Source organism: Barbatula barbatula (assembly GCF_947034865.1).
Source record: "Barbatula barbatula genome assembly, chromosome: 10".
NCBI lineage: Eukaryota > Metazoa > Chordata > Actinopteri > Cypriniformes > Nemacheilidae > Barbatula > Barbatula barbatula.
Genome location: NC_136773.1, coordinates 3841739 through 3866612, shown reverse-complemented (window position 1 = coordinate 3866612; position 24874 = coordinate 3841739). Strand labels below are relative to the sequence as shown.

Genomic DNA, 24874 nt, shown 5'->3' with positions numbered 1-24874 from the left:
AGAGAAACCAAAACACAACAACACATTATAAGCTACATGTTGCTGAGACAAAAAAAAAAAACATGAAACAGCATTCACAAACTATTTGACTTCTGTAATGTCACGTACATCAAAGTGATAAAGGATTTATATCTATCTATTACATCTATATAATGGAGCCTGAGCTGAACTGCTGCTGCCCTTCTTTAACTCCACCAGCAAATGCCAAGGACACTTTTGCTCAAAGTTTGTTTAAAGGTTTTCATATTTTTTTTAAATATTGTTGTAAATGTTGTTGTATTAACCTTAACTGAATGACTGCGTAAACAATTTGTAAAATCAAGGTAACAATTCCACTTTTACACATTTACAGTGTTTTTGTCTTTTGGTTTTTCAGTGAGCAACAGCCCACGTAAACAAAGTGAAGTCATTTCAGAGGCGGATCAAAATGTTAACTTTCGAAGAATGATTGTGAATACGTTCGTTTTCTCATTCTAGTTTAAATAAAATGTGTATTAATTTCATAGAAATGTTAGAGAATTTTTTACATTTTTTGCCAGAAACCCAGTTTGTCTCTGGGATTTGAAAATATATAACCCACAAAAAGTGCTTGATTATATAAAAGTACAGTGTTTTTTCCATTTCTTGAAAAACTGTGACGTTGGACATTCAAAAAGAATGTCAGAAATGATTTGCAACATATAAAACTTTTCCCAAATAGATATTTTGCAGATATACAGTATGTATCCAAAATTACCATTACAACAATATATACATTATTACTATTAGTACATGCATTCCATGAGGAATTAAACCCATGACCTTAACTTTTCTAGCGAGATGCTAGAGTCTACTTCTTACCTTCAGTGGTGTATAAGGAGCTCAGAGACGGAGCACTTGAGCGGTTAAGAATTGCTGATCTCAGTCTTATTTCTGAGTGAGGAGCTTTCTTAGGTGCCGGTGAAGATTTGGCGGCTGCTGGGACTGAGCTCGCACTTCGGGAATCTTCAGAGTCTCCGTCCGCTCTGCCTGTGTCCTCTCTGCAGCTGGGCTCTGGACTTCTGTTGCAGGTGGGACCCTGCAGTTCACTGGACGAGAGAGAGTAAGGGCTCTGCCGCAGGCCGGGGAAGGGAGGTTTGTCTTTGGGCTGTGGTGCAGCATGGGTCTTGGAGGAGCTGTTCTGTTCTGAAGAGTGTGAGGAGAGAGAGTCCATGCTTCCCATCGTTGTGCTGCCTGAACTAGTGCTTAACGAGTCACCTTGTAGAGCCAAACAGATGAATGTAAGATACACACAAATCTTTATGTTATTTCGCATCCAAATAGTGTATTGTAGTACAGTTACTGGGTATTAACAAGTCACCGCAAAAGACAAATCAATAGTACATTTTAATTTGAATACTAAAGATGAAAAATCAATACTAACAAACGTGCAGTTAATTTTGGGGTAAAATAACAAAATCAGTTATTGAGTGGAATAGTAGTTAATGCCACAGACCACAGATAAGATGCTTTCAAACAAAAGCCTAATAAAAGTTTAATAATAAATCCAAATACAAGGAGTAAACAATGAACAAAAGATCAATAACCATAGCATACAAAAAAAAGTTACATTTTAGACTGGAGACTGGAACTAGAGGGAGTTTATAAAGTGTCTGGGTGATACTTGAGATAATTGAGTCTGGGTGATCCTGAGCTGTTAGGTGAGGATGATGGCTGATACGGGACAGGTGATGGAGTGCAGAGGATCATGGAAAAAAGTAGTCCTTGTGTCAGAGAGGGAGAAAGACATGTGGGCCATGAAAGTACTTCCCCATGCCTATAACATCCTGGAAGATCAGGTGAGAGAGTGACAGGGGGACCAGGAGAGCAGGAGCTGATGGTCTCCGTGGCTGTGTCAGAAGGATCAGGAAAGCTGGGGCTGATGGCCTCTCCATCCGGGAACACTGGAGAAGAGTCAGGGCTGAACTTTGGATACGGCTTGGGAACACTGGAGAAGAGTCAGGGCTAAGCTGAGGAGACAGCTCTGGGAACAATGGAGAAGATTCAGGGCTGAGCTCTGGATAAGGCTCTGGGAACACTGTAGAAGAGTCAGGGCTGAGCGGTGGAGACGGCTCGGGGTACACTGGAGAAGAGTCAGGGCTGAGCTGTGGATAAGGCTCTGGGAACACTGTAGAAGAGTCAGGGCTGAGCGGTGGAGACGGCTCGGGGTACACTGGAGAAGAGGCAGGGCTGAGCTGTGGAGATGCCTCAGGGAACACTGGAGAAGAGGCAGGGCTGAGCTGTGGATAGGGCTCGGGAACACTGGAGAAGAGTCAGGGCTGAGTTCTGGAGACGGCTCGAGGAATTCTGGAGGAGAGTCAGGGCTGAGAGCTCTAGAGATGGCTCCAGGTACACAGAAGAGGGGTCGTGGTTGAGCTCCGGAGAGGGTTCGGGATACATAAAAAGGGGCTCGAGGGGGCCCACTGGCGAGGGCTCGAGGAACCCCTGGAGAGAGATGGGGCCGAGCTCTGGTAACAACTGGGGTAATAACTCTCTGAGGGACATTGAGGAATGCTCTGGGTCTGTGGTAGTCTCTGCAGCAAACAGAGGATAAAACTCCCGGAGCAATTGCTCTGCCATGTGACCAGATGCTGGTCAGTCTCATCCAGAATGGCCTCATCCACATTAAAATGAGAGCCATTAATTTCCAGGATGAGACAGATAGACTCGCCCATGGGTCTGTCCCAGAACTCCGGGGACAGACACCGATTTGAGTCATCATCTAATCCCATCAGAAAGCACGTATTTAGTGAGAGGTTACCCCAACCCACCCGATGGCAAAATTCCGAAAGGTCCTCGACCTACCTCTCCAGTGGACGGCTGTCTTAGGTAAGCTAGAACTGGAGGAAGTCCTCTCGAAAGGTGTAGCAATAATCCTTATGCATGAGGTCTTGCCTTCTGTAACGGAATGCCACAGACCACAGATGAGATGCTTCCATACAATAGTCCTTTTAATAATAAACCCAAATACAAGGAGTAAACGAGGAACAAAAGATCAAAGACCATAGCATCCACACAAGTTACATTTTAGACAAGACAATGACAGTGGAACCAGAGTGAGTTTATAAAGTGTCCGGGGTTGAGGGAAATGGATGGCAGGTGAGGATGATGGCTGATACGGAACGGGTGAGGTAGTGCAGAGAATCATGGGGAATGTAGACCTTTGGTCATGGAGGGAAAAGACATGGGAAAAACAGACAGGGCCGTGACATTGAGCCATTACATAAAACATTCAAAATACTCTTATAACGTTTGTGAAAAAAATGAATTATTTTGGATTGTTTGGTTAAATGTGAATGATTCTAGACGCACAGTTTCCAGAGGATACACTTGAAGAGTGAATGTAAGATTTATGGATTACTGGTAGTGTGAGACTCACTGTCTGCTTCCGCCAGGCACAGTGATGGCGTGTAGAGGCTCTTGGGTTTGCGCGGTCCAGTCGCAAGGCAGGTGGCCCTGGTCCTGCGTGACCCGGCCTGAGGCTGAGGCTGGGGCAGCGGGATGTTTATATCAGGAGCCTGGTGAAATATCTGTGAGGATAAACTGAAAGTCAGCCTACATATACTGTATTAAATAAAATACCTGACAATAAAATAAAATAAATTGCTGTATATTTGACGGGCCTTAAAATGCATACCAAACATTTTCAAATTTTTGCTAAATTCCACAATACAATACAACTGCAAAGTGCCATTTGTAAGGGAAGCACAAGAATGCTTTTAAGCAAAAAAATGCACATTAAAAAAAATATATATATTAACTGTCACTGTAGATACTGGTTGCTTTCTCAATATAATCTAAAGACTCACCTCTTTAGTCAACATCTTACACATTAACACTAGCACTAGCTTCCATTTTTCCGCAGATTGTGTGTTTGTTCCTCAAGTCACTTTGGATAAAAGCGTCTGCTAAATGACTAGATGTAAATGTGTTTTTAAAAGACTTTGCAGCTGTCGGAGCCGATACCCTAGCGGTAACGTGCTCCGACATATAGCGCTGTTGCGCTCCGGGCGACTCGAGGTCATTTCCCGATCCCACCCCCTTTCTCTCGCCCACCTCACTTCCTGTCCTCTCTACACAACAGCTGTCCAAAAAAGGCAAAAACGACCCAAAAATAAAATCTTGAAAAAAAGACATTGCAGCTATGACAGCTTATCGTTAAACTTAAATGCTCTTGTGCTAAAATTAGTCTAAACATTTCTTTGGGTCTGTCTATAAAGAGTGTTCATGCGATTTAAAAACTTTGTGTTGTCCAGGGGCAACTTGCCTTTTCAAAATTTTCTACGAGAATTTCTACCACAATGTTTTGGAATTTGATGTTCATCATAGCAGCAACAGTTTCCTCCTGAGAGCGCATCAGTGTGGGGCCGAAGATCACACCCAGATTAGAAACGGTCATCATATTACTGTCACTGTGAGTGGACACACTGAAGAGCAAAACACAGCACATTAAACATCCATCAGATCGTCACATGAATTAAATCACATTCTGACATTTGAACGTAGATCAGAGGTTCTTAACCTTTCTGACTCAAAGGCCCCCCATTGTATTCAACAATATTCAAAGAGCCCTCCCACTCACAAAACTAAGCATTTCTACCCAATAAAATATTTTAGAGCTTGACATTAACTGGGGAAACACTTATTCATTCTAAAAAAGGCAAAATAATAAATATCCGTCGCACTTTATTTTAAGGTCCAATTCTCGCTATTTTGCCTCAATAAACTCCTGGTACTTATTAACAGTTGCTAAGGAAGTTATTGGGTTTAGGTATTAGGAAGGATTAGGGATGTAGAATATGATCATGTACGGATGAAGGATATGTGCTTTGTAAGTAATAATAAACAGCCAATATGCTAATAATATGCATGATAATAAGCAACTTGTTAATAGTGAGAGTTGGTCCTTATACGTAAGTGTTACCGAAATATTTTCTGGGTTTTTAATGTATTTTAATGCACTAAAATATTTTTTTGCAATATTAATATTAGTCATCTTAAGCCCCCTTGGACACCAGCTGGGACACCCTTGTGGGCCAAGCCCCCTGTTGGGAACCACTTACTTGGATGGCATGGCTTAAAACATAACTATATAGATAAAGTAATGTTTTTACATTTTTTAAAGACCTAAACTGATTGCAAATGAAGTCTGTGACATACTTGAGTAAGTGTTTGATCAATATCTCCAGCATCTCTTTGTTTTTGTCAGGTAGTTTATGCACCAGCGCGTGAACCACACACACTCTGTAGTTCTGATCGTCAGATTCTGTCAAAAACACACCACCGTCAGTCAAACTGACAAACCGTTTATCAATGAAATAAATGAAAGTATTTGGATTGCAAATTGAACATGTTATCAAAGCGCTTTAAAACTTACTGACAGCCATTATAAAGTCTGAGTGGAGCTTGTATGTCATAAGAGGCTCGGACAGACATCTAGTGGACAAGACAAGAACACACACTTCTCAACAGAAGAAAGCACATGGTATTCTTCAAGTAATACATGTAACCTCAGGAACATGCTTACCTGAGGTAGTTCTTTAGGCCGCTGGTGATGGTCTTGTTGTCCCAGGTTTCGGGGTCAAGATCCATATCTGGAGCTGCTTTGGGTGCTTTAGGGGAAAGCCGGACACGCAGCATTATTCATGAATGTATGTCTGCCGATTATTCAGGATATTTACTAAACTATGTTAATATTTATAACTGTGGATTTTTCTTCAAAGCAAACAAAAAAGTTCTATGCACTTTTACTTCTGTACGTAATGCAGAAAACTGTGATTTATGAAGGCTGTTTGGACGTTTTGATGGGGTGATTTAAAGGACGGCAGCTGGAGTGTCTGTGAATGATTTGATTCTGAATTTAAGATTTAAAGATGTGCTTTGCTAGATATTTATTGTGACCCAACAGCGGAAAATGAATGGCAACGACAAATTCTAAAATAACATACCAAAATAAATTAACTTGACAATGTTTGTGAGGGTAGAATGGGTAATAGGGGAAATCCAAATGATTATTTATATTATTAACCAGATTTTTGCGCCCCAGGTCTGAAATAAACATTTCACAACTTGTGCCCCCAACTGGTAACACAATGTCCATGTGCTACACTTCCAGTAAAACACAGAATAACAAACTTTTCATCTCAAATGCACAATTACGACTATATAAAGGAAATAACTAAGAGACTATTGCAAATCTCTAGATGTACTGTGGCCATTCCAGTTCAGTGTACACTCACATAAAGGATTATTAGGAACACCTATTCAATTTCTCATTAATGCAATTATCTAATCAACTAATCACATGGCAGTTGCTTCAATGCATTTAGGGGTGTGGTCCTGGTCAAGACAATCTCCTGAACTCCAAACTGAATGTCAGAATGGGAAAGATTTTGAGCGTGGCATGGTTGTTGGTGCAACCAAGGGAAAAACATCCAGTAAGCGGCAGTCTTGTGGGCGAAAATGCCTTGTTGATGCTAGAGGTCAGAGGAGAATGGGCCGACTGATTCAAGCTGATAAGAAGAGCAACTTTGACTGAAATATCCAACCGAGGTATGCAGCAAAGCATTTGTGAAGCCACAACACGCACAACCTTGAGGCGGATGGGCTACAACAGCAGAAGACCCCACCGGATACCACTCATCTCCACTACAAATAGGAAAAAGAGGCTAAAATTTGCACGAGCTCACCAAAATTGGACAGTTGAAGACTGGAAAAATGTTGCCTGGTCTGATGGGTCTCGATTTCTGTTGATACATTCAGATGGTAGAGTCAGAATTTGGCGTAAACAGAATGAGAACATGGATCCATCATGCCTGTTACCATTGTACAGGCTGGTGGTGGTGGTGGTGTAATGGTGTGGGGGATGTTTTCTTGGCACACTTTAGGCCCCTTAGTGCCAATTGGACATAAACAGTCACCAGATCTCAACCCAATAGAGCATCTTTGGGATGTGGGGGAATGGGAGCTTCGTGCCCTGGATGTGCATCCCACTAATCTCCATCAACTGCAAGATGCTATCCTATCAATATGGGCCAACATTTCTAAAGAATGCTTTCAGCACCTTGTTGAATCAATGCCATGTAGAATTAAGGCAGTTCTGAAGGCGAAAGGGGGTCAAACACAGTATTAGTATGGTGTTCCTAATAATCCTTTAGGTGAGTGTATGTTGAATTTCAACAAAATCATCCAACAGCAATGTGAAATTATGACAGAATGACAAGACACTGTGGTAAAAGTCCAGGTCATCACTTTACAAAAAATATATTTTGTACTTAATACTTGTACAAACACTGTTGTGTTTCTTAAAAAGTTATTATGAACTTATTACTTGTTTTCTAATACATTTTTACTTTTATATTTATTAGAAATTTGGGAGAAAAATGGTTAGCAGTTCACAGAATGAAACCTAAACACATCCCTATAAATAGTAAATTCAGAAGAACTAATAAGAAATAATTAAGAATAATAATTTTGAAATCATCTCCTAATTTTTTCTATGGTTGTATAAAAAGCTAAAACATTTATTAATGCTGAATTTTCAATGAATATATGTTCTGTAAATGTCATATTGACCAGATCATTGATTTGGTGATCATATACAAATCAGTGAGGTGACTTACAAAAGACAGTGCTCATGAGCTTCTGCACTTTTGAGTTTATTCCACCAACTCTGTACAAACCCATAGTGCTGAGGCCTGGTGAGAGAATAAACCACACACAACACACGCATTCACATCACTGATGCTATTCCAGAAAGAGAATGCGCCCCCTAAAAAAACTTGATAAGAGCAGTTTTAATGTAATTGCCAAAATTGAACAGCAAGTATTTGACCAGTTCTGAACATGCAGTAGTGACCATTTCTTACTTTTCTATTTTGCGTTGTTTCATGCTCTCTTTTACATGATAAAATAAAGTTCAATTATAACTTTAATAATAATACAGTCTACTGTAGATGTTCAGGAAATATATCTCGATGAAGTCATTCCTCCAGTAAACACACAACTCACCTGTCATCTCCACCAGCTGTATACACTTCCTCACAAAATTAAAGCCAGCTTCATTTAAATATGCTACAAAAGACAAAACAGCATGTTAAGTAGATGTATTTAATGTAGCTCGTGTCACACTCAGGGGAACATGGCTTACCCTGCCCTCACTCAATGTATTACTATTGACCTTGTGTGAAGAAATAAGAGATCAGAGAGAGATAAAAGGAAACATGAATGAGGATGTGTTAAACACAGATACTATATGAGGGGCATGTGAGGTCAGAAGTACAGTACAATAAAAATATGTTAAAATGATAAAGATACAGTATTAGTATTGTAGCACGTTAGAATCCCAAACACTTACTCTCTTCTTTTTTACTTAGAATAGCTGGAAGATTGTAGATCTAAAAGACAAGAAATAAATAGTTGGTCCAATTATTTGTTGTAAATTTGTTATAATTCAAATCTTGAAAGACTGGAACCATAATATTACAGTAATATTGCACCTCAACATCTGCAGAAATGGGTCCTGAGAAATTAAGCATCACTTATTAAACTGCACACTCTCGTAAAAGAATCTAGGGGGCGCCAAAGCTGATCCAAACACAGTCTACACTTCCAAACTCCCCGTTCATCCATCATATGACAGTATTTTATTTCAAAGCCCAATGATCTGAGAGTGTTTAGAAGAAAAACAGAAGTGAGAGAGATGGGCTCACCGGCTCTTTGCCATCCATAGCTTCCAGCCAGAGTCTCCTGTTGGATTCAGACAGCGCCTGCAGCGTAATGATGCCATGCCTCAGGAGAATACAGCACACACCAGACAGAAAACATTAACATCTCATATATGCTCCAACGAACTCAAGAGCCCCTGTAAAGCTTCGGCTTGTTTGTTTCACAATGTTTAATCTTGTATCAATGTATCTAGTCCATCTAGGATTTCTTGGAACTGTGTTCATGTTCGGATCAATTATCAATATCATGCATTAAACGGAAAAACCAATTCTTTCATCACTTAGTCACCCTCATTTGATTTAAAACCTGAATGTGACACACAAAGATATTTCGAGAAATGTCTCGGTGGTTTTGTGTCCATATAATGGATGTCAATGTTGCTTGGTTACCAACGTTCTTCGAAATATCTTCTTTTTAGATCTTCAGAAGAAGGAAGGAAGGTCATTCAGGTTTGGAATGACATGAAGGAGAATAAATGAGAACAAGATTTTAGACTGCAAGTCTGAAATTAGTGTGTTAACCTTGGTTTAGAAAAATCAATTATTTTAAACAACGTCCATTTCCAGGGTGGTCCAAGGAACACACAATGTACAAGCACTTTTTGAAAACTTTATACGATTGAGCTAAAAACAAAAGTGAGTCATTGATGTCAATCACACATGCTTCAGTCAATACAACATTGAAGTGCTATTTCATCAACAGAATGTCAAAGGATTTCCATATCTGAGCAATGACTTTCACAGCACCTTGAATCACAATCACCAATTCATTCACGAATAGTGATGACTTGATTTGTGTAAACTGTAAGTTCATAGACGTTAATACGCCGTTCGTACTGTATGCTTGTTTAACAGCTGCCACCGATGTCTCAGCCGTGAATGTGTGAGCTATTTTATCAACTGACAGTAATAATCCTGCTTGTTAGAGCGGTGTTGAGAGCTTTAGAGGTGATGTATTAAGTGAAATTTGTCTGTTATTTACAGTAAGCAGGGTTGTGTGGACGATCTACAGTGAAATTAAAGCTTAAATGGCTGTTAAGTTGTATAAGCTTGCCATTTAAAAGTAGGTATCCGCCTACCTTTTGGAATAGCCCTTTGCATTAGTAGTGTGCCTGAAAGATGCTTACCTAGGTCTATGTGTTGACCGAGCTAAAATATATGTCAACATTAACATTTCTGGATGTCAATTGATAGTTTGCGTTTTCAGATCAGATGCGATGGTGAAAGGGTAAAACCACACAGCCAGTTAAATCAAATCACACTGCTATTGCATCAATTACGAGTGCATGGAGTGTGTTGGGTTTTCAACATGCAATCCTCTCGAAGTGATTGGGTGAGAAATTGTCTCAGAGCGGTATTTTGAATGCATGAGATCACAAGCGGCACTTATGAGCTTCAACATGCATCTGCGCTTTAAGACGCTGGGCTGGTCACATACCGGACTTTACAGAAAAATTGCAGTGGTCTGAAAAGAGTTCCACGATAGGTGGGATTTCTAGATTGAAATAAACAGAGAAGGGGCAGGGGAAATACAAGGCACATACACGGTAAAACAACCAGAAAATAAAACAAGGCAACCTTACACAAACATAAAGAAAGTCACGTTTGCGAACCACTTCCCAAAACACAAATCGGATCAGTTGAGAGTTAGTAAAACGTGCAAGTGTTTAATCAAACAAGTGCACGTGTGGTTGTAAAAAAAGTAAAAAGAAGCCATTGTTAGTCAGTGTTTAAACAGACACACAGTTAGAACCACGCAGAAGACAAAATATACAGTAAAACAGGAAATTAAAGTTTTGAAAATAGAAACAGTATCAAGAATTAAAGGAACAGTTCACAAAAATGACAATTTGTTCATTTAATACCTCTCATGTCATTGTAAACGTGTATGACTTCTTACTGAAGTGAAACACAAAAGGAGAATTTTTACAGGATGCATCAGCCGCTCTGTTCTGTACAATGCAAGAGACCAAAACTCAAGAAATGACCAAAAAGATGTCTTTAAACATCTTTGTGTTTCATGGAAGACAGAATGTCATACAGATTTATGCATGAAGACGAGGAAATATTGAAAAAATAATATAGATATTTGGATCAACAATTCCTCACCTTTCGACCACCTCAACATCAAAACAGAAGCGTTTATCAATGGAGTCTGTCTTCCTCCTAATACAGGACTTCAGTTTGAATGTCTCTGAAGAACTCGCTGTGACTCCGTTCTGATAAAAAAACGAGACCGAGTTTGATATCTTTAAATGGCACCTATAGCAGTCACATGATCAGTTCCGTACCTGTTTATTGGTGGCCTTTGCCTCCGTGTTGCACATGCTGAAGGTTTTAAGGCTCTTGTCGTATGTACAGTAATGGCGTGTCCACGTGCAACCCAAAGGTCCTGCAGTACAAAAATTACACGAAGAGTAACTTGCTTTAAAAAAAAATATCTAAAAAATTAATGTTTTAAATACAGTTTGGCCAAAAAAGCATATTATTTTTACTATATGTACACATCATACACTGGGGTTGAGAATTCTGCACCTGACCTTAAAATCTTAAAGTACGTTTATTTATGAAATTAAACGAAAACTTGCAGCTTTTTATATATAGAAATGTAAACCTTACATTTATAATATATACTGACGCATTACTATGACATGCATCAGTCCACCAGGTGGCAATGTTACTCCTCACCAGATAAAACTCTTCACTGTGGTATCTGAAATTCTATTATTATTATTATTTTGAAATGATCTAATCTTGTTCACATGTACACAGCGATTTGTGATCAGTATTTCCTCAAAAGTTAGATTTTGGAAGATAAAGGACAAGAGGGTCAAATAGATAAAAATACATACACATGATAAACATATTATAGAACCTAGAGTCCTGTTTTTATAAAACTTTACAGAAGTGTCTGGCCATGAAGGCCAGAGGCTATTTATCCATCTGTTTACTTTGTAAAGCACTCACGTTTCTCCTGGACGTAGAGGTAGCCCTCCATGGTCCACTGGCCCGGGGGCTTCTGGTCCTGATCTGCAGACCGAACTCTGTTCATCAGCTTTTCAACTTCCTGCTTTGTGCTCAAAAAGTTGTTCCTTGTCTTCATCCGACAAACAAACAAACACATATGCAAACGAATCATAAGCATCAAACTTTTTGGGTTGTCTTGTTTGGGGACACAGCTCAAATATGTGTAGACTAGAGGACCATGTACTGTTGTGTTACACTGATAACTCCTGACGAACAAAACATATGGGATTAAATTGGAAAATGAAAAGCAATATATAATGCACGTACAGCTTACTGGAACCAATAACGTATACCGGAGTGCTAATAATTTTCAATACTGTATATGATGTTTTATTATAAGGAACCACATACAGAGATGGCTTAATATGTTGTAATATTCTTACACTAGTAGCATTTGTCGTTAGAAACAGATCTAATATTTTCATTTTCTTAAAAAACATTTAATGTAATGCTCATTTTAGCCTAAGGATGTCACCTTTTCCTTGAAAATTTGGTTGCACGCACAGGCAGCCACATGGAACAAAGACACACTAGTCAGCTTTTCTGTAGATATTAGGTGCTTTTAAGATAAAGTATGCTAAAATAATAATAAAGAAAATAAAGATACTATTTGGTCTAATTTTAATATTGTTGATCAGTAACAATCACAAACATACACATTAATAACACAAAATGATTGTCAAATCATATTTTTAGCAATTATAAAATGCATGTTATGCAGAATTTGACTGTTTGATGTTGATACTAACAGAATGTTGATACTGTCTTCTCTCTCTCTATTTTAGCTGACATTAGCGTCTGTAATACAGAATAAATAACCAAACCGCAAGCATCTTGCTACCATGTTAATCAGTATTTTCTCATAATGTATAAAGTACGATAATAGTGGATGATAATGTCTTAAATCGTTTTAGCTGTCTTAAAGATAGTTTAAAGCTGTGATTTAAGGCATGTGTTTACCTTGAACAGACGCAACTGAATGCGTTATTCTATTACAGCATACTGCCACCTACTGTCCCTGTGTATTTATACATCTGATCTTATGTTTGACGTCTCATATTTTACTGATATATATCTAGATCTATGGAAAATGTGTGTGCCGTAGCGTTAAGAGAAGAGGTTTAGGTTGACTTGTTTGACGTCAAGAATTTTGCCGCAAACAAATAGCAGCCACCGAGTTAAAATATCTTTTCATAGTTTATGAATACTGTGACAGTTACTCTGGTTTTCATTTCACATTTATAAAGTCAATGCCACTGTTGATATATTTAGCCATACATCTCTCTATACCCCGGGATCCCTTTAACAATGTTCAGGAGAAGCCGGAGCATATAATCCAGCCCGGCTGGTTCGCTATCAGCAATCACGTCATCTACATCTACCCTATAAGTTCGAGCAAGCCCTCTCATAAATAGACCAGAAATCTTACCAGCGCCATCTCTACAAGTCAATCAAAATGTTAGAGCACTCCTCAGCGCTCCAGTCACAGCTTGAATGCAGCAATTTATGACAAGCCTCTTGGTTGAGCATACCTTGGCTGTACAGCCTCTACTTCTCCCTGCAGACAGAGGCCCGCCTTCGATTTCTGCTTCGCAGCCGAAAGCTGCATATGAGCCGAAACAGGCTTCCGGATCTTCTCGAGCCCAGTCAGTGCCTTCCACCTCCACGGTAAGGCAAGGCTTTCCACCCCCAGGCCGCCGCAGCAGGGCGTCTGCAAGTCTGGGCTGTGCCTCAGACGAGCAGCTACAAGTGCCCGCTGGTTTCCAGCACGGGAGCTTCCGAGGAACTTTTTCCTGCCCCCATTGCCTTCAACCTCCAGAACAACTCAAGCTGACATCCACCGGGGTTCGAGACTACATTAACTCTATCCTCTTCACTATGAAAAGCTCTTGGCCGGCAGCACCGCTGTTGACAACTAACGTGAAGCTGCCGTTGTTAGCGTCACTGGCACCGGCTTCCCTTGCCTCCCCCAGGCCTATGGCTTATCCTCCCTCCCTCAAGGCCCTGCCCTGGGTGCCGGTGATGGCGTGAGGCCCCCCCCATTTGCCGCTCCAGTGGCCCCCATTCTCTCCCTGCTAAAATACAGACCGGTGCACAAGGCAACGCTCCCGGTACCTCCGTGTCTGCACTCATTTTCCGCATTAGCCCCATCGCCGTCACCATGCAAAACTTTGGGGGGGAAAGTGCCTTATATTCTCATCCTCCGAAGGCTCCCCCTTTTCAAGCATTAATAGCCTAATTCCCCTCGAGGAAAACTTGTTACATTATCACGACATCAAGCAAGCCAACACTCTGATTAAATTGGCAAGATTGGCGCCTGGCTTCCTTTCCCATGGAAAAGAACGATAGAAAGATTTTGATCGCTTCCTCCCTCATAGACACCCTGTGCTGCTTCAAATGCGAGCTACTATCAATTCTCGGTCACCTGAACTTCGTGATACGCATCATCCCACAAGGTGACCAAACTTTGCGCATCTCCTCTCCCTCCACTGACATACAAGAGGTTTTAATCCATCTAACCAGCTCATGCCATGAGTTTATGGTTTAAATTCCTCAAACAATAGAGTGGAATGTCTTTTTCTTACAATGAAATGGTCTCTCCCCGTCGACATCCACTTATTTACCAAATCAGCTCCTTCCGTTGGTTTCTGGGGATTTTGCCAAGGCCACTGGTTCGCATCCACATGGTCCCCCCAGCTCACAAGTTTACCTCAGCCTCTTGGGTCATCAGCACTTTTTGAGCTGTACCCGCAAGTCATGGCGGCCTATTTATGGGGAAAAGAATGGTCCGCCTCCAGCATTATGGTTCATTGCCACAACGAAGCAACGGTGCATTGGATCATTAAAGGTCGCTCCCACTCATCTGCCTTAATGCCTTTTCTCAGAAGCCTAATATGGATTTCCACTTTGCAACAAGTTGTTTCTGTCGGCCAATCACGTCCCTGGGTCCAAAAAACAGATAGCTGACGCCCATTTTTCATTTCAGAAATCCAGGATGCTGGTGTCGGACACAGACCCTCTACCAAATACATTTCGTTGCACTGTACTTGTATGTGTGTAATGACAATAAATTGAATCCAATCCAATCCAATCCAATACCAACATATTCAGAATTAATCTTCGATTGAACCACCCTCTAAAAGCCCTGCTAGATGCCTCCCTCAACCCCATCATTCAAGCTGTCTCCCCAGGACCCTACTTTCTTACCTTACGGCATGGAGGAACTTCAAAGCATTTCACTGTGTACACACCCTACCCTTCCCGGCTTTCTCTCTTCTCTCCATCATTCCGTTCAACTCTTTCCCAAACACCATAAAAAATCGCCAAGCTAGTTCAATTAAAGGATATCTGAGCGGAAGTTAATTTTCAATGCACCTAGCCATAGCCAGCTTACAAGCATCCATGCTTATCAAAGGCATCCAGAAAGCCCAACCTACCCACCCAGACGCCAGACAACCCATCACGATAGAAGTTCTGACAAAAGGCATTACCACCCTCCACAGAGTACACTGCACGCACACTCGATGAATGTTCATCTATGCTTTCTTTGGATTTCTCAGAGGCTCGGAAATCACCACCATGTCCAACTTCGATCCCTCAGTTCACCCTACTATTTTGGATCTTTCAGTGCTTGATCTCCATCTCATTTTTAATTAATCAAAACAAGACGGATCAGGCCAAGAGAGGCCATTTCATCTATATCTTCAATCTCCAATCCCCAATCCGACCATATCAAACCCTCATAGCCTACCTCAGCTTCAGAAGATCACAAGCTAAATTTCCATCCGATCCCCTCTTCGCAGATGACTTAAATCTTTCCCTACACGCTTCTTGTTCCAAAAAAATCTAAAATCCGTTTTGCTCCATGCCGGCATCCCAGCAGATCACTTCTCCAGCCATTCATTCAGCATGGCAACCACGGCAACCCAAAAGGGCCTCTCACAGCCCCAGATCCAATCACTCGGCCGATGGTCATCCAAGGCTTTCAAAAGTTACAGCCGGCAAGACCACGCCCTCATCAATGAAGCACACTGGACCCTCATCACTCGAATCGTTTAGCACCAACCGTCAACCATCTACCAAGCTTCTCCAGCAAGCCATCAGCAATAGTGCCACACCGTTCAACCCCATAGGAGCCCTGCTCCCATAGCACACCAGTTTAAAGATATCCTCAAAGGAAAAGTTCACAGAGATCTTCAGGCCTCCTCATGGACATCATGGTTATAGTTGTTTCAAGTTCCAGAAAAGTACTAAATACATTGTTAAATTGGTCCAACCACTCATAGTGGGTCAATTTATTTATTTTGAAGCAACGAGAATACTTTATCTGCGAAAAACAAACCAAAATAACGACTTTAATTGATATATTCTCCTCTGTCAGCGCGTTCACGAGAGCACTTCGAAGCATGCGTATTCAGTGGGGGCAGACTCCGGCGTTCTGATTGACAACTTGGAAGCACAACTCATAGGGAGAACTATATATTTTTATATATATTGCTGTTCCATGCATGATCTTCACAAACCATGATTGGAATAAATAAAAAAGTGTCTGTAAAACTTTTCCAAAAAACAGCTCTTTCTAAAATTTTGATTTATGCCTCAAAATATCGACTATAAAAACTTTAACAATTCTGTTCGTCCCAGGTTTGTGAAACAAACCTAATAAATGTGCCATCTCCATATTCTACCATCTCCCTCTAGAGAACTGACATAACAGCCCAATATCTCATTCAGAGACACTCCTACAATATTAAAGGTGCCTGTCCATTACAAAGACATCTCTGTGATCAACGTGTCCATAATGAAGTACAGTCAGAGCTGATGTCTTACGCTCTCACAGCATTATTAATTCAGAGAATACATGCCGCAGAGCTGCAGCACAGATCTCAGCAGACCGAGACCCTGCGACACCCAAGCACACAAAAACCCTGAGCTTACCGTGATGGGGTGAAAGGTCACCGAGCCATACACAAGCAGCAGGAAGCATTTTATAACAGACCAGCACTTAAGACACACAGACCAGGGAACAGCACAGACACGAGCAAGAAGTTATTCCCTGTCGAGGTTTGACCTTCCTTATGTGTACGTGACGCGACCTTTATTAACACCATGCGGCTCTGCGAGTATTTTCAGAAACACTTTCACATGTTTCTGGTCAAAGAGGTGGTTAAAGTGAAAAAGGTGAACGAGGAAATGTTGGACTGGTAGGAGACGTGCACTTACATTCTGTAGGTTGAACTGTAGCTGTTGCTTGTAGGGCTCAAATTCGTGGGCCAGTTCATATCCCTCATGGTAGAATGTGAACAGGCCCTGCAGAAAGGCCAAAAGCTGTAAACCAAATAAATAAAGTCACATTATTTTATTCGATAGTACTCTGTCATTTGAGAACCATGTTGCCAACACCTATAAAATTGTGTTTTTCCATCTTAAAAATATATCTAAACTACGTCATATTCCTTAACCATCAGATACAGAGAGATGTTAAATCATGCATTTATGACATCAAGAATAGATTACTGTAATGCACTATTAGGTGGTTGCCCTGTAGGCTTATTACAAACACTCCAACTGGTCAAAAATATGGCAGCTTGAGTCCTCACACGAACAAAAAAGTATGAGCATATTAGCCCTGTTCTGTCAACATTGCACTGGTTAGCTATAAAGCATCGCATTAACTTTGATATCTTGCTTATTGCCGATAAAGCCCTACATGATTTAGCTCCTCACTACTTGAGTGAACTTCTCTCATATTATAGTCCATCACGTGCACAATGCCTCTCAGGCGTCCGGTCAGTAAGTAATACCTAGAATTTCAAAATCAAGTGCAGGCGACAGATCCTTTTCCTATGTAGCGCCTAAACTTTGGAACAGTCTTCCCCGCACTGTCCAGGAGGCAGACACACTGTCAGTTTAAATCTAGACTAAAGATGCATCTTTTTAATCTTGCATACATTACACGATCATATTATAAATATTCTGAAGGTTTAGGCTGCACTAGTTGGCCAGGAACACTTCCAATAACAACTGATGTATTTGTTGCATCAAAGAGTGCAGAATAGTACTCTAATCTCAGCCAGTTTTGTCTCATTCCAAGGTCGCAGTTCAAGGCTACCAGAGCGAGTAGGATGCAGTCCATGCCCAGACCTGACAAAAGCTGTGATGATAGAGCTGCATAAAGAAGGACACAGCGACTTGACACATTTTCACTACACAATTTCAGCTGCTATTAGATTATTAATGATGATCTAAAATCTATTTTATTATTTTATTTTGTCTTATGAAAGCACTGTTGAGCTTGTGCAGAGGCTGCAGCTTTTGCCAGAGGGGAACTGGAATCCCCTGGTCAGGCCTGGTTTCCCTCTAAGGTTTTTTTCTCCTCCAATGGAGTTTTGGGTTCCTCGCCACCATTTGCATACTGTTTTGTCTGGCCGGGGGGCTGCTAGAATTTTATAGTTTTATTTAATCAACACTGCATATAGGAATTTATAGTCTTGTCTGATAATTGACTTGTGTTTTGACTTGCATAACCTTATACGTTTTGCTTACAGTCAATATGTTTTCTTGTACAGCTGCTTTGTAACAATGAAAATTGTAAAAAGCGCTATATAAATAAAGTTGACTTAACATTATTGATGTTACACAACATAGCAGATAAAACACAGTTCTCGTTTCGTCAGTGGAAACAGGGATTTCACAATGCTTTTGTGTTATTTTGAAAGAAGGGGTGTGAAGAGGTTAAAAACAATAACAGTTCAAAAGTAATAGGTCAGGGGTCAAACAATATTTGCAGGTCAAAACAACTCACCTAAGGCGAACTGTTTTAAAACCGGGGGTGGGTGAAACAAGCTTCTAAGGGGGCTTGAGATTACCAAAAATGATGTAAAATAACAAAACAAGCATTAAAACCAGCTTTTGGTTAGTTATTTCATTAATATATTTTAACAATTCTGTCAGATTAAACAGATAATTGCATACAGTATTCGTCCCCCATCCCTGTTTGTTCTCATCATAACACCCTGCACACCTCAGTGTGTATGCCCAGATAGCACAGGCATGTCCGTAAATGTCTGCTAAAGATCTAGAGGTCTGGAAAACATTTGCAGTTTTATATACATTGTAAATGCTCCCGGGCGTGTAGTCGGATCCAGGACTCGGAGCCCTCCCTTTGGTCAGCTTGCCAAATACGCACATCTTTTCATATCCATTATATGTAAGTGTGAACTAGTGAACTGAGGGATGTGCTTAAATTGTTTTTATGGTAATTCACAGCATGTCACAGATGTTGTCAACAGATAACTTAATAACTTAATCTAAATCTAACTATTCGTTTAAATATTGATAATTATGTGTGTTACTCTTGTATTTTTGTGCTAAAAATGCTAGCTTAGGCGTTTTCATTAGCATTTCATTTCATGTTCTTCTGCTCCTGACGCAGTACTTAAGAGTTTGTTCTGGCAGAAAACTTCAAAGATGTGGATATCACACACAGAGACTCGACATTAGACCAAACTGCAGTGCTTCTGGGAGATAAAGCGTGTTGTTTACCTCATGCCAGGTGATAAACACTTTGAAAGCCCTCTAAATCTAAACAGCACATTCTCTGGCTCACATTAGCCCTCGGTTACGCGTATAAATATGCCTAATGCAGGAATGAGTCATGTAAGTTATGTCGGTTGCGTTCATATGCGAGGTTGAGCTGTATTGCTGGAGCTCTGTCTGCTGAGTGTGAATTTAGACATCCGCAGGAGTCGATGCAAATATGAAAATAACTGAACAAAGAGCTAATTTATCTCAAAGCTATTTCATGTTTAATACTGTGGATTGTGTTCACAACAGTAAACACGCACACATACCCATCTACAGTATGTGTTACAGTAAGCCGAAAATATTATAGTTTAGATGTTGCTCTTTTGAACCTCAGCCGAGGTTTGTTATTATTACAAGATTTCACTTTTATCTTAAATGTTAGTTTCAAATTGAGTATAAACAGTATAGCTCAGATGACTTGGGTTTGAAGGATGTTGAATGCTTCATTGGAGGAAGAAATGCTTAACTGAGCTTCCATGAGTTTGTATTAAAATATCTGGCTATAGGTTACTTTTTCCTCTTTTGTGAATGCAAGCAAGCCCAGGACTAAAATGTATTACACTTCAATAAGTCTTATATATTTTCCACACATTTATCGAAAATAGTCTTTAGAACTTCTATTCAAGGTGCCTGAAAATAGAACAGTTGAGTTAGATCTAATGCTGGGTTCACACCAAACGCAAACAATTGTTCGTAATTTTCGTGTGAGTGACGTGAACTGACAAATATTTTCAGCCTAAAAACTTGTATAGATGAGAACACCCGTTACTCTCGTCTTCAGCGACTCTATACATGTCTTTGCATTGAGTTAGAGTAGTTTATTGAGAATTTTTTGTATATGTAGTACATTGGTGTATGAAAATATGTATTTTAATGCAGTATTTTAAAATTTTCCAAATGGGCAAACTGTAAAAATAATTCTGGCAGCTTCGCAGCCAAACGTATTCAGTAAAATATTTTCCTGTAAAATTTCACGTCTTTTTCTGTTTATCATTTAAATTTGCACTTTTTGCAGTTTTGCAGTGCAGACTGTAAAAAATCCTGTAAAAAACTGATATTGTCTGGCAGTTGGGGCGCCAGGAATATACGTAAAAATATAAATTTTCCCAGTAAAATTACGTGGTTTTCTGTTTTTCATTCAAATTTGCGGTACTTTTGTGTAAATAGTAAATAGTAAAAATCCGATTTGCACCTTTTTAAACTTGTTTAGTTTTTTCTTTGAGATCCACAAGTAACCAGCAACATTTAAAACCCTTATATAGATAACATCACTTTTGTAAAATGTTTTTGATGGGGTCATTTTACGTCTTTGACCCTTATACAGATCATTAACTACTTCCGAATAATGTGATCAAACACATTTAACTCCTTAGCTCTCCACTAACACAAATCATTACACCAAGGGCTTCAGATTTTGCTGAATGTTTTATTTTTTAAGTTTTCTATGGAATTTATTGTGTAACTGCTTACATATTCTAATGGCTGCATTTTTGCTTAACATTGTAAGTTAAGAGAGGGCGGTTGTAGGACAGAAAATGACAGCTGAAGTTTTAAGTAAGTTGGCATCACAGAACAGTGAGATTATGACTTCACTGCTCATGAACAGCTCGGCCATCTCCTGTTGGCTGCAAAATCATAACAGACCAGATGGCTTCATTCTCATCATGACATTATACAACATGATAGACATTTGACATGCATATAATACTGTACGTATTTCTGTGGTTCTATGTGTTCGAAAGGGTGAGAGTGTCATGACAAAATGGTGTACTTACCGGCTCAACAAATTCAAATTTCTTCTTCTCTTGGACTTCCTGAATTTTGAAGACGTATTCTAGCGAGGCATCAAAAAAAAGCTGTCTGTCCTTATCAATCTGCGCATCAGCCTGCAATGTGAAGAAAGAGTGTCGTTACCCTGGAGACCGACGGAGCGCTGACTGCCAGGATCACACGCTCATTTGGACGTGTTTGGAATATGGTTAATGGTTACATCTGAGAATTTCTGGCAGCACTCTGGGAGAATTTTCTGTGTAGGAAATTGTGTTGAACAAAACATGCTGGAACATCCTTGAAAAGCAGAAAAGAATCGTTTGCTGTATGCTTTACCTCTTGGAGAGCTGTTTCTTTTTTTCTGGAAGACAGGTTGAGATGTTTTTCCATTGTTGAATAATACTTCTCGGTCTCCTTGTCAAATTTCTTCTTTCCCTCCTATAAAACACAGTAGCAACTTGTTATTTGTAATTAATTCGCATTCATGTGCAAGTCTGTGATCTAAACCTCTGTTTAGATGTGGTTTTGTGTTATCTATAACATATTTTTGTTTCATAAACACATGACGTCTGCAAACACAATCATAGTATTTTTAGATACATTTTCTGAGCCATTTTGAGCTTTTTGTTCATTATTTCTTGCAAAGTGTGCATCAATCCATCCATCCATCTGAAGAGTTTGGTTTCAAAATTAGATAACTCCATTTTAAACATTTATATAGTTTTATTGTGCATTCCACTTATTGTAATATCAATCAAACTGCAGTTGGATTGTTTTGATCTGAGTCATAATAAAAAAATACAGCTGAATTAATTATTTTTATTTTATTACTTACATTTTTTATTATTTTTAGGTCCAGCGTCAACCTGTGATGTGTTTGCCAGACCATTAGGTGGCACTCTTATACTTTATTATCGCGACAGATGCTGTTCCTGTACTCCAGTGAGATATGTAGGTGCTATACATATCTACATTTAAAGCTTAAATCGATGTATTGCAGGCAAATAAGTGAACTGTCACCCCAAAGAAAATAAAAAGGCACAAACTAAGCTGAAAGATGATTTTATACTTCTTCATACGTGCTTATGAGCTCTCTGTTCTCAGCAGACGTATGGTAGGGGCACAAAACTTTCTTCAGAGCTCATATTGAATACTGCACAGTCACCTTGACTGCAATTTGAATGTAACTCGTCTACGGTCTACGGGTCAACGTTTAATAAGATTTCATTGCCTGACAGGTGAAGACAGAAAGCTCGCTATGTAAAGCCTCAGAGCTGACTCATTAAAGGAAAGGTTCACCAAAAAGCTGAAAAACTATTTTCATGTTCTCACCCTCGTGTCATTGCCAAGCCACGAAAAGAATCTTTGGCGAGTGCTTTTATATACAACGACACTGACCGTGTCTGTCAAGCTCAGAAAAGTAAAAAAAAACAGCTTGTGCGCTATATTTCAAGTCTTTGGAAGACATACAGTAAATTGTAACTGTGTGTTCACATAGAGCGCGAATGAGGCGTCAAGCGCGAGTCATTTACATGTTAAGTCAATGCAAAGACGTGATAGACGCGCTTGCGGCACGAATAGCGCGAATGAGGCGGCGCGAATGACGCGATTAGCGCGAGTTGAAAAATCTGAACTTTGGCGAAAATTCGCGCCGCGCTAACCAATCAGGAGCTTGCTCTAGTAGTGACGTAGACGACGTAGCGAGCAGAGGCAGAAATACAAAATGGAGGACAAGCTCATCTCAGTGTGTGGACACCCGGAGCTATATGATACGTGTTCATATTTTTATAAAAATAGGAATAAAAAGGATCTTGCTTGGAAGAAAGTGAGTGAGGAGGTCGGAGAATCTGGTAAATTGTAAATACATTTTCGTGAAGCGAATTTCACTCGCGAATGGCACGAATAGCGCGAATGGCACGAATGAAGTGAATTTCACGCGCGAATGAAGCAAGTAAACACAAAATGTTCAAGCGTCCAACTACTCGCGAATAGCGCGTTTTTGACGCCTCATTCGCGCTCTATGTGAACACACAGCAAGGAACATACTGAAACAGTTATTTAGTCTGTCCTTCACTGTAGCTCTCAAATACCCACAGATATTTGCACAACAGAGAAACAACAGAGCCAACGAATACAAAACAAAATGTTATTTAAGACTCATGACGGAGGTCTTTTTTTTAGACTGGTTTCGATTCACACAGATCATAGAGCTACAGAATTCTCAAATACAGAGCACATGTATGGTCTACTTATTTTGTTTATTTTGAACCTTTTAGTAACTAATGGAAAACATCTGTGAGAAGATTCTTTTGAATTCAACTTCTCCTTGAGAGAAAATAAAGCAGCATGTTTGGCAATGCATGGGCCTCAGTATCCACGACAAGATTTTAATTCTAGCTCTTTCTATATCTCCAATACATTCCAGTGGGAGTATTTTACTACGTCACTCCTAAATAAATTATGCATTTAATAATTTCATAACAGAACCATTTTTGGTTGAATAAAGAACATATTAAGAACCTTTCTGTGTCAAATGATTCTTTGTAGTGAAAAAGGTTCTTTAACAGTTCTTCTATGGCATCGCTGTGAAGAACCTTTCGTTGCACCTGGTCATGTACATGACAGTCACAATGGTGTAAAACGGACAGCTTTTCTATTGATATAAATGTCTTAATCTCAAATGCTAACATATCTTTCACGTGTGCTACTTCATATATTTGGGTGTATGACTTTTTCAGTGCAAAAACGCCATGAAAAAGGTGCGTTTCCACAGAAGCACTGCATCCTCAGATGCTCGTGTCTGCATTCAGACGCCTTTCACACCTGAGCATTCAGCCTAAGGCCTTTCAGACAGAGATACAATTTGTGAATTTCAGAGTTATCATATATTCAAAGGTCATATGTAAATGTGCACTACTTCTTCATGGAATCTCGAAACTGCTCTGAGTGGGAGCATGTGAGGTAACAGAGGCTTTATTTGGACCGTGAACAGTAGCTGCTTTGTTGCAGTGCTTTTGTTTTATATTTACATTTGATTCCAACCTGCAATGTGTCCAGTCTTAATAAATAAGTAGGGCAAAAAATGTGGTCCAGCACCGGTGGTCCAGTGGACTGTGTGTAAACAAAAGTTCCAATCCTGTTTTGTGGTCTTTTTCTGTACCCCTCTCTCTCATCCTGTCTCTCTACACTGTACCGCCTGGCAAAAAAACTATAAAAAGACCAAAAAGATTTTCTGAAGACTACAGATGATTTTCAAAAGTCACCACCACAATGCTAGCCAGGTGGGTTTTGGTGGTTTGACCAACCTGATCTCACGGCAGTTCGTAACTATTTTACTAGGTGGCTAATAAGTACATTGTGATTTATACAAAAAAAGATGATTGCTAGAAAAAAAATGTAAACCGAAAGCCCCACCCCTAAATCGCCCCTCATCCTAACGTCACTGGCACGAAAGCAAATCGCACTAAAATGCACGGATGAGACTGTACGAATTCATACGAATTAGCTAAATTAGCCACATTGGAAATCTTTTACGTTTTTGCCATGCGATTGTCTGGATTTGACCTAAGTCTAATAAACCCTCCTCAAGACTTATCCATGGCATATTGAGTCCAAAATTTCTGCACGTTAACAAAAAAATACCACCTCACGCCGTGTCAATCACTTTTACACCTCCGATATTTTGTCTGTCATTAAAAAATTCGGACTGGGTTCGATTTTCTACGTTTTTCACATCCGCAGCAAGC

General features: G+C 39.9%; 1 protein-coding gene across 4 annotated transcripts in view; it reads right to left on the bottom strand.

Annotated features, from left to right (window-relative positions):
* The window catches only part of arhgap42b (Rho GTPase activating protein 42b), a 97368-nt gene that overhangs the window by 9979 nt on the left and 62515 nt on the right, over window positions 1–24874 (bottom strand). Inside the window, exons 5-22 of one of the 4 annotated variants that reach the window (XM_079466019.1) lie at window positions 21465–21566; window positions 21134–21244; window positions 16995–17099; window positions 11712–11841; window positions 11036–11136; window positions 10854–10963; window positions 10183–10239; window positions 8730–8808; window positions 8375–8414; window positions 8029–8091; window positions 7641–7715; window positions 5546–5630; window positions 5396–5454; window positions 5179–5284; window positions 4286–4445; window positions 3398–3548; window positions 2824–2916; window positions 841–1236 (exon numbers count right to left, since the gene is read on the bottom strand). In XM_079466019.1, coding sequence (XP_079322145.1) covers window positions 841–1236; window positions 2824–2916; window positions 3398–3548; window positions 4286–4445; window positions 5179–5284; window positions 5396–5454; window positions 5546–5630; window positions 7641–7715; window positions 8029–8091; window positions 8375–8414; window positions 8730–8808; window positions 10183–10239; window positions 10854–10963; window positions 11036–11136; window positions 11712–11841; window positions 16995–17099; window positions 21134–21244; window positions 21465–21566 — 2023 coding nt within the window. The remainder of the gene's footprint in view (window positions 1–840; window positions 1237–2823; window positions 2917–3397; window positions 3549–4285; window positions 4446–5178; window positions 5285–5395; window positions 5455–5545; window positions 5631–7640; window positions 7716–8028; window positions 8092–8374; window positions 8415–8729; window positions 8809–10182; window positions 10240–10853; window positions 10964–11035; window positions 11137–11711; window positions 11842–16994; window positions 17100–21133; window positions 21245–21464; window positions 21567–24874) is intronic. The other 3 variants (XM_079466021.1, XM_079466020.1, XM_079466022.1) reach the window with 3 other exon arrangements.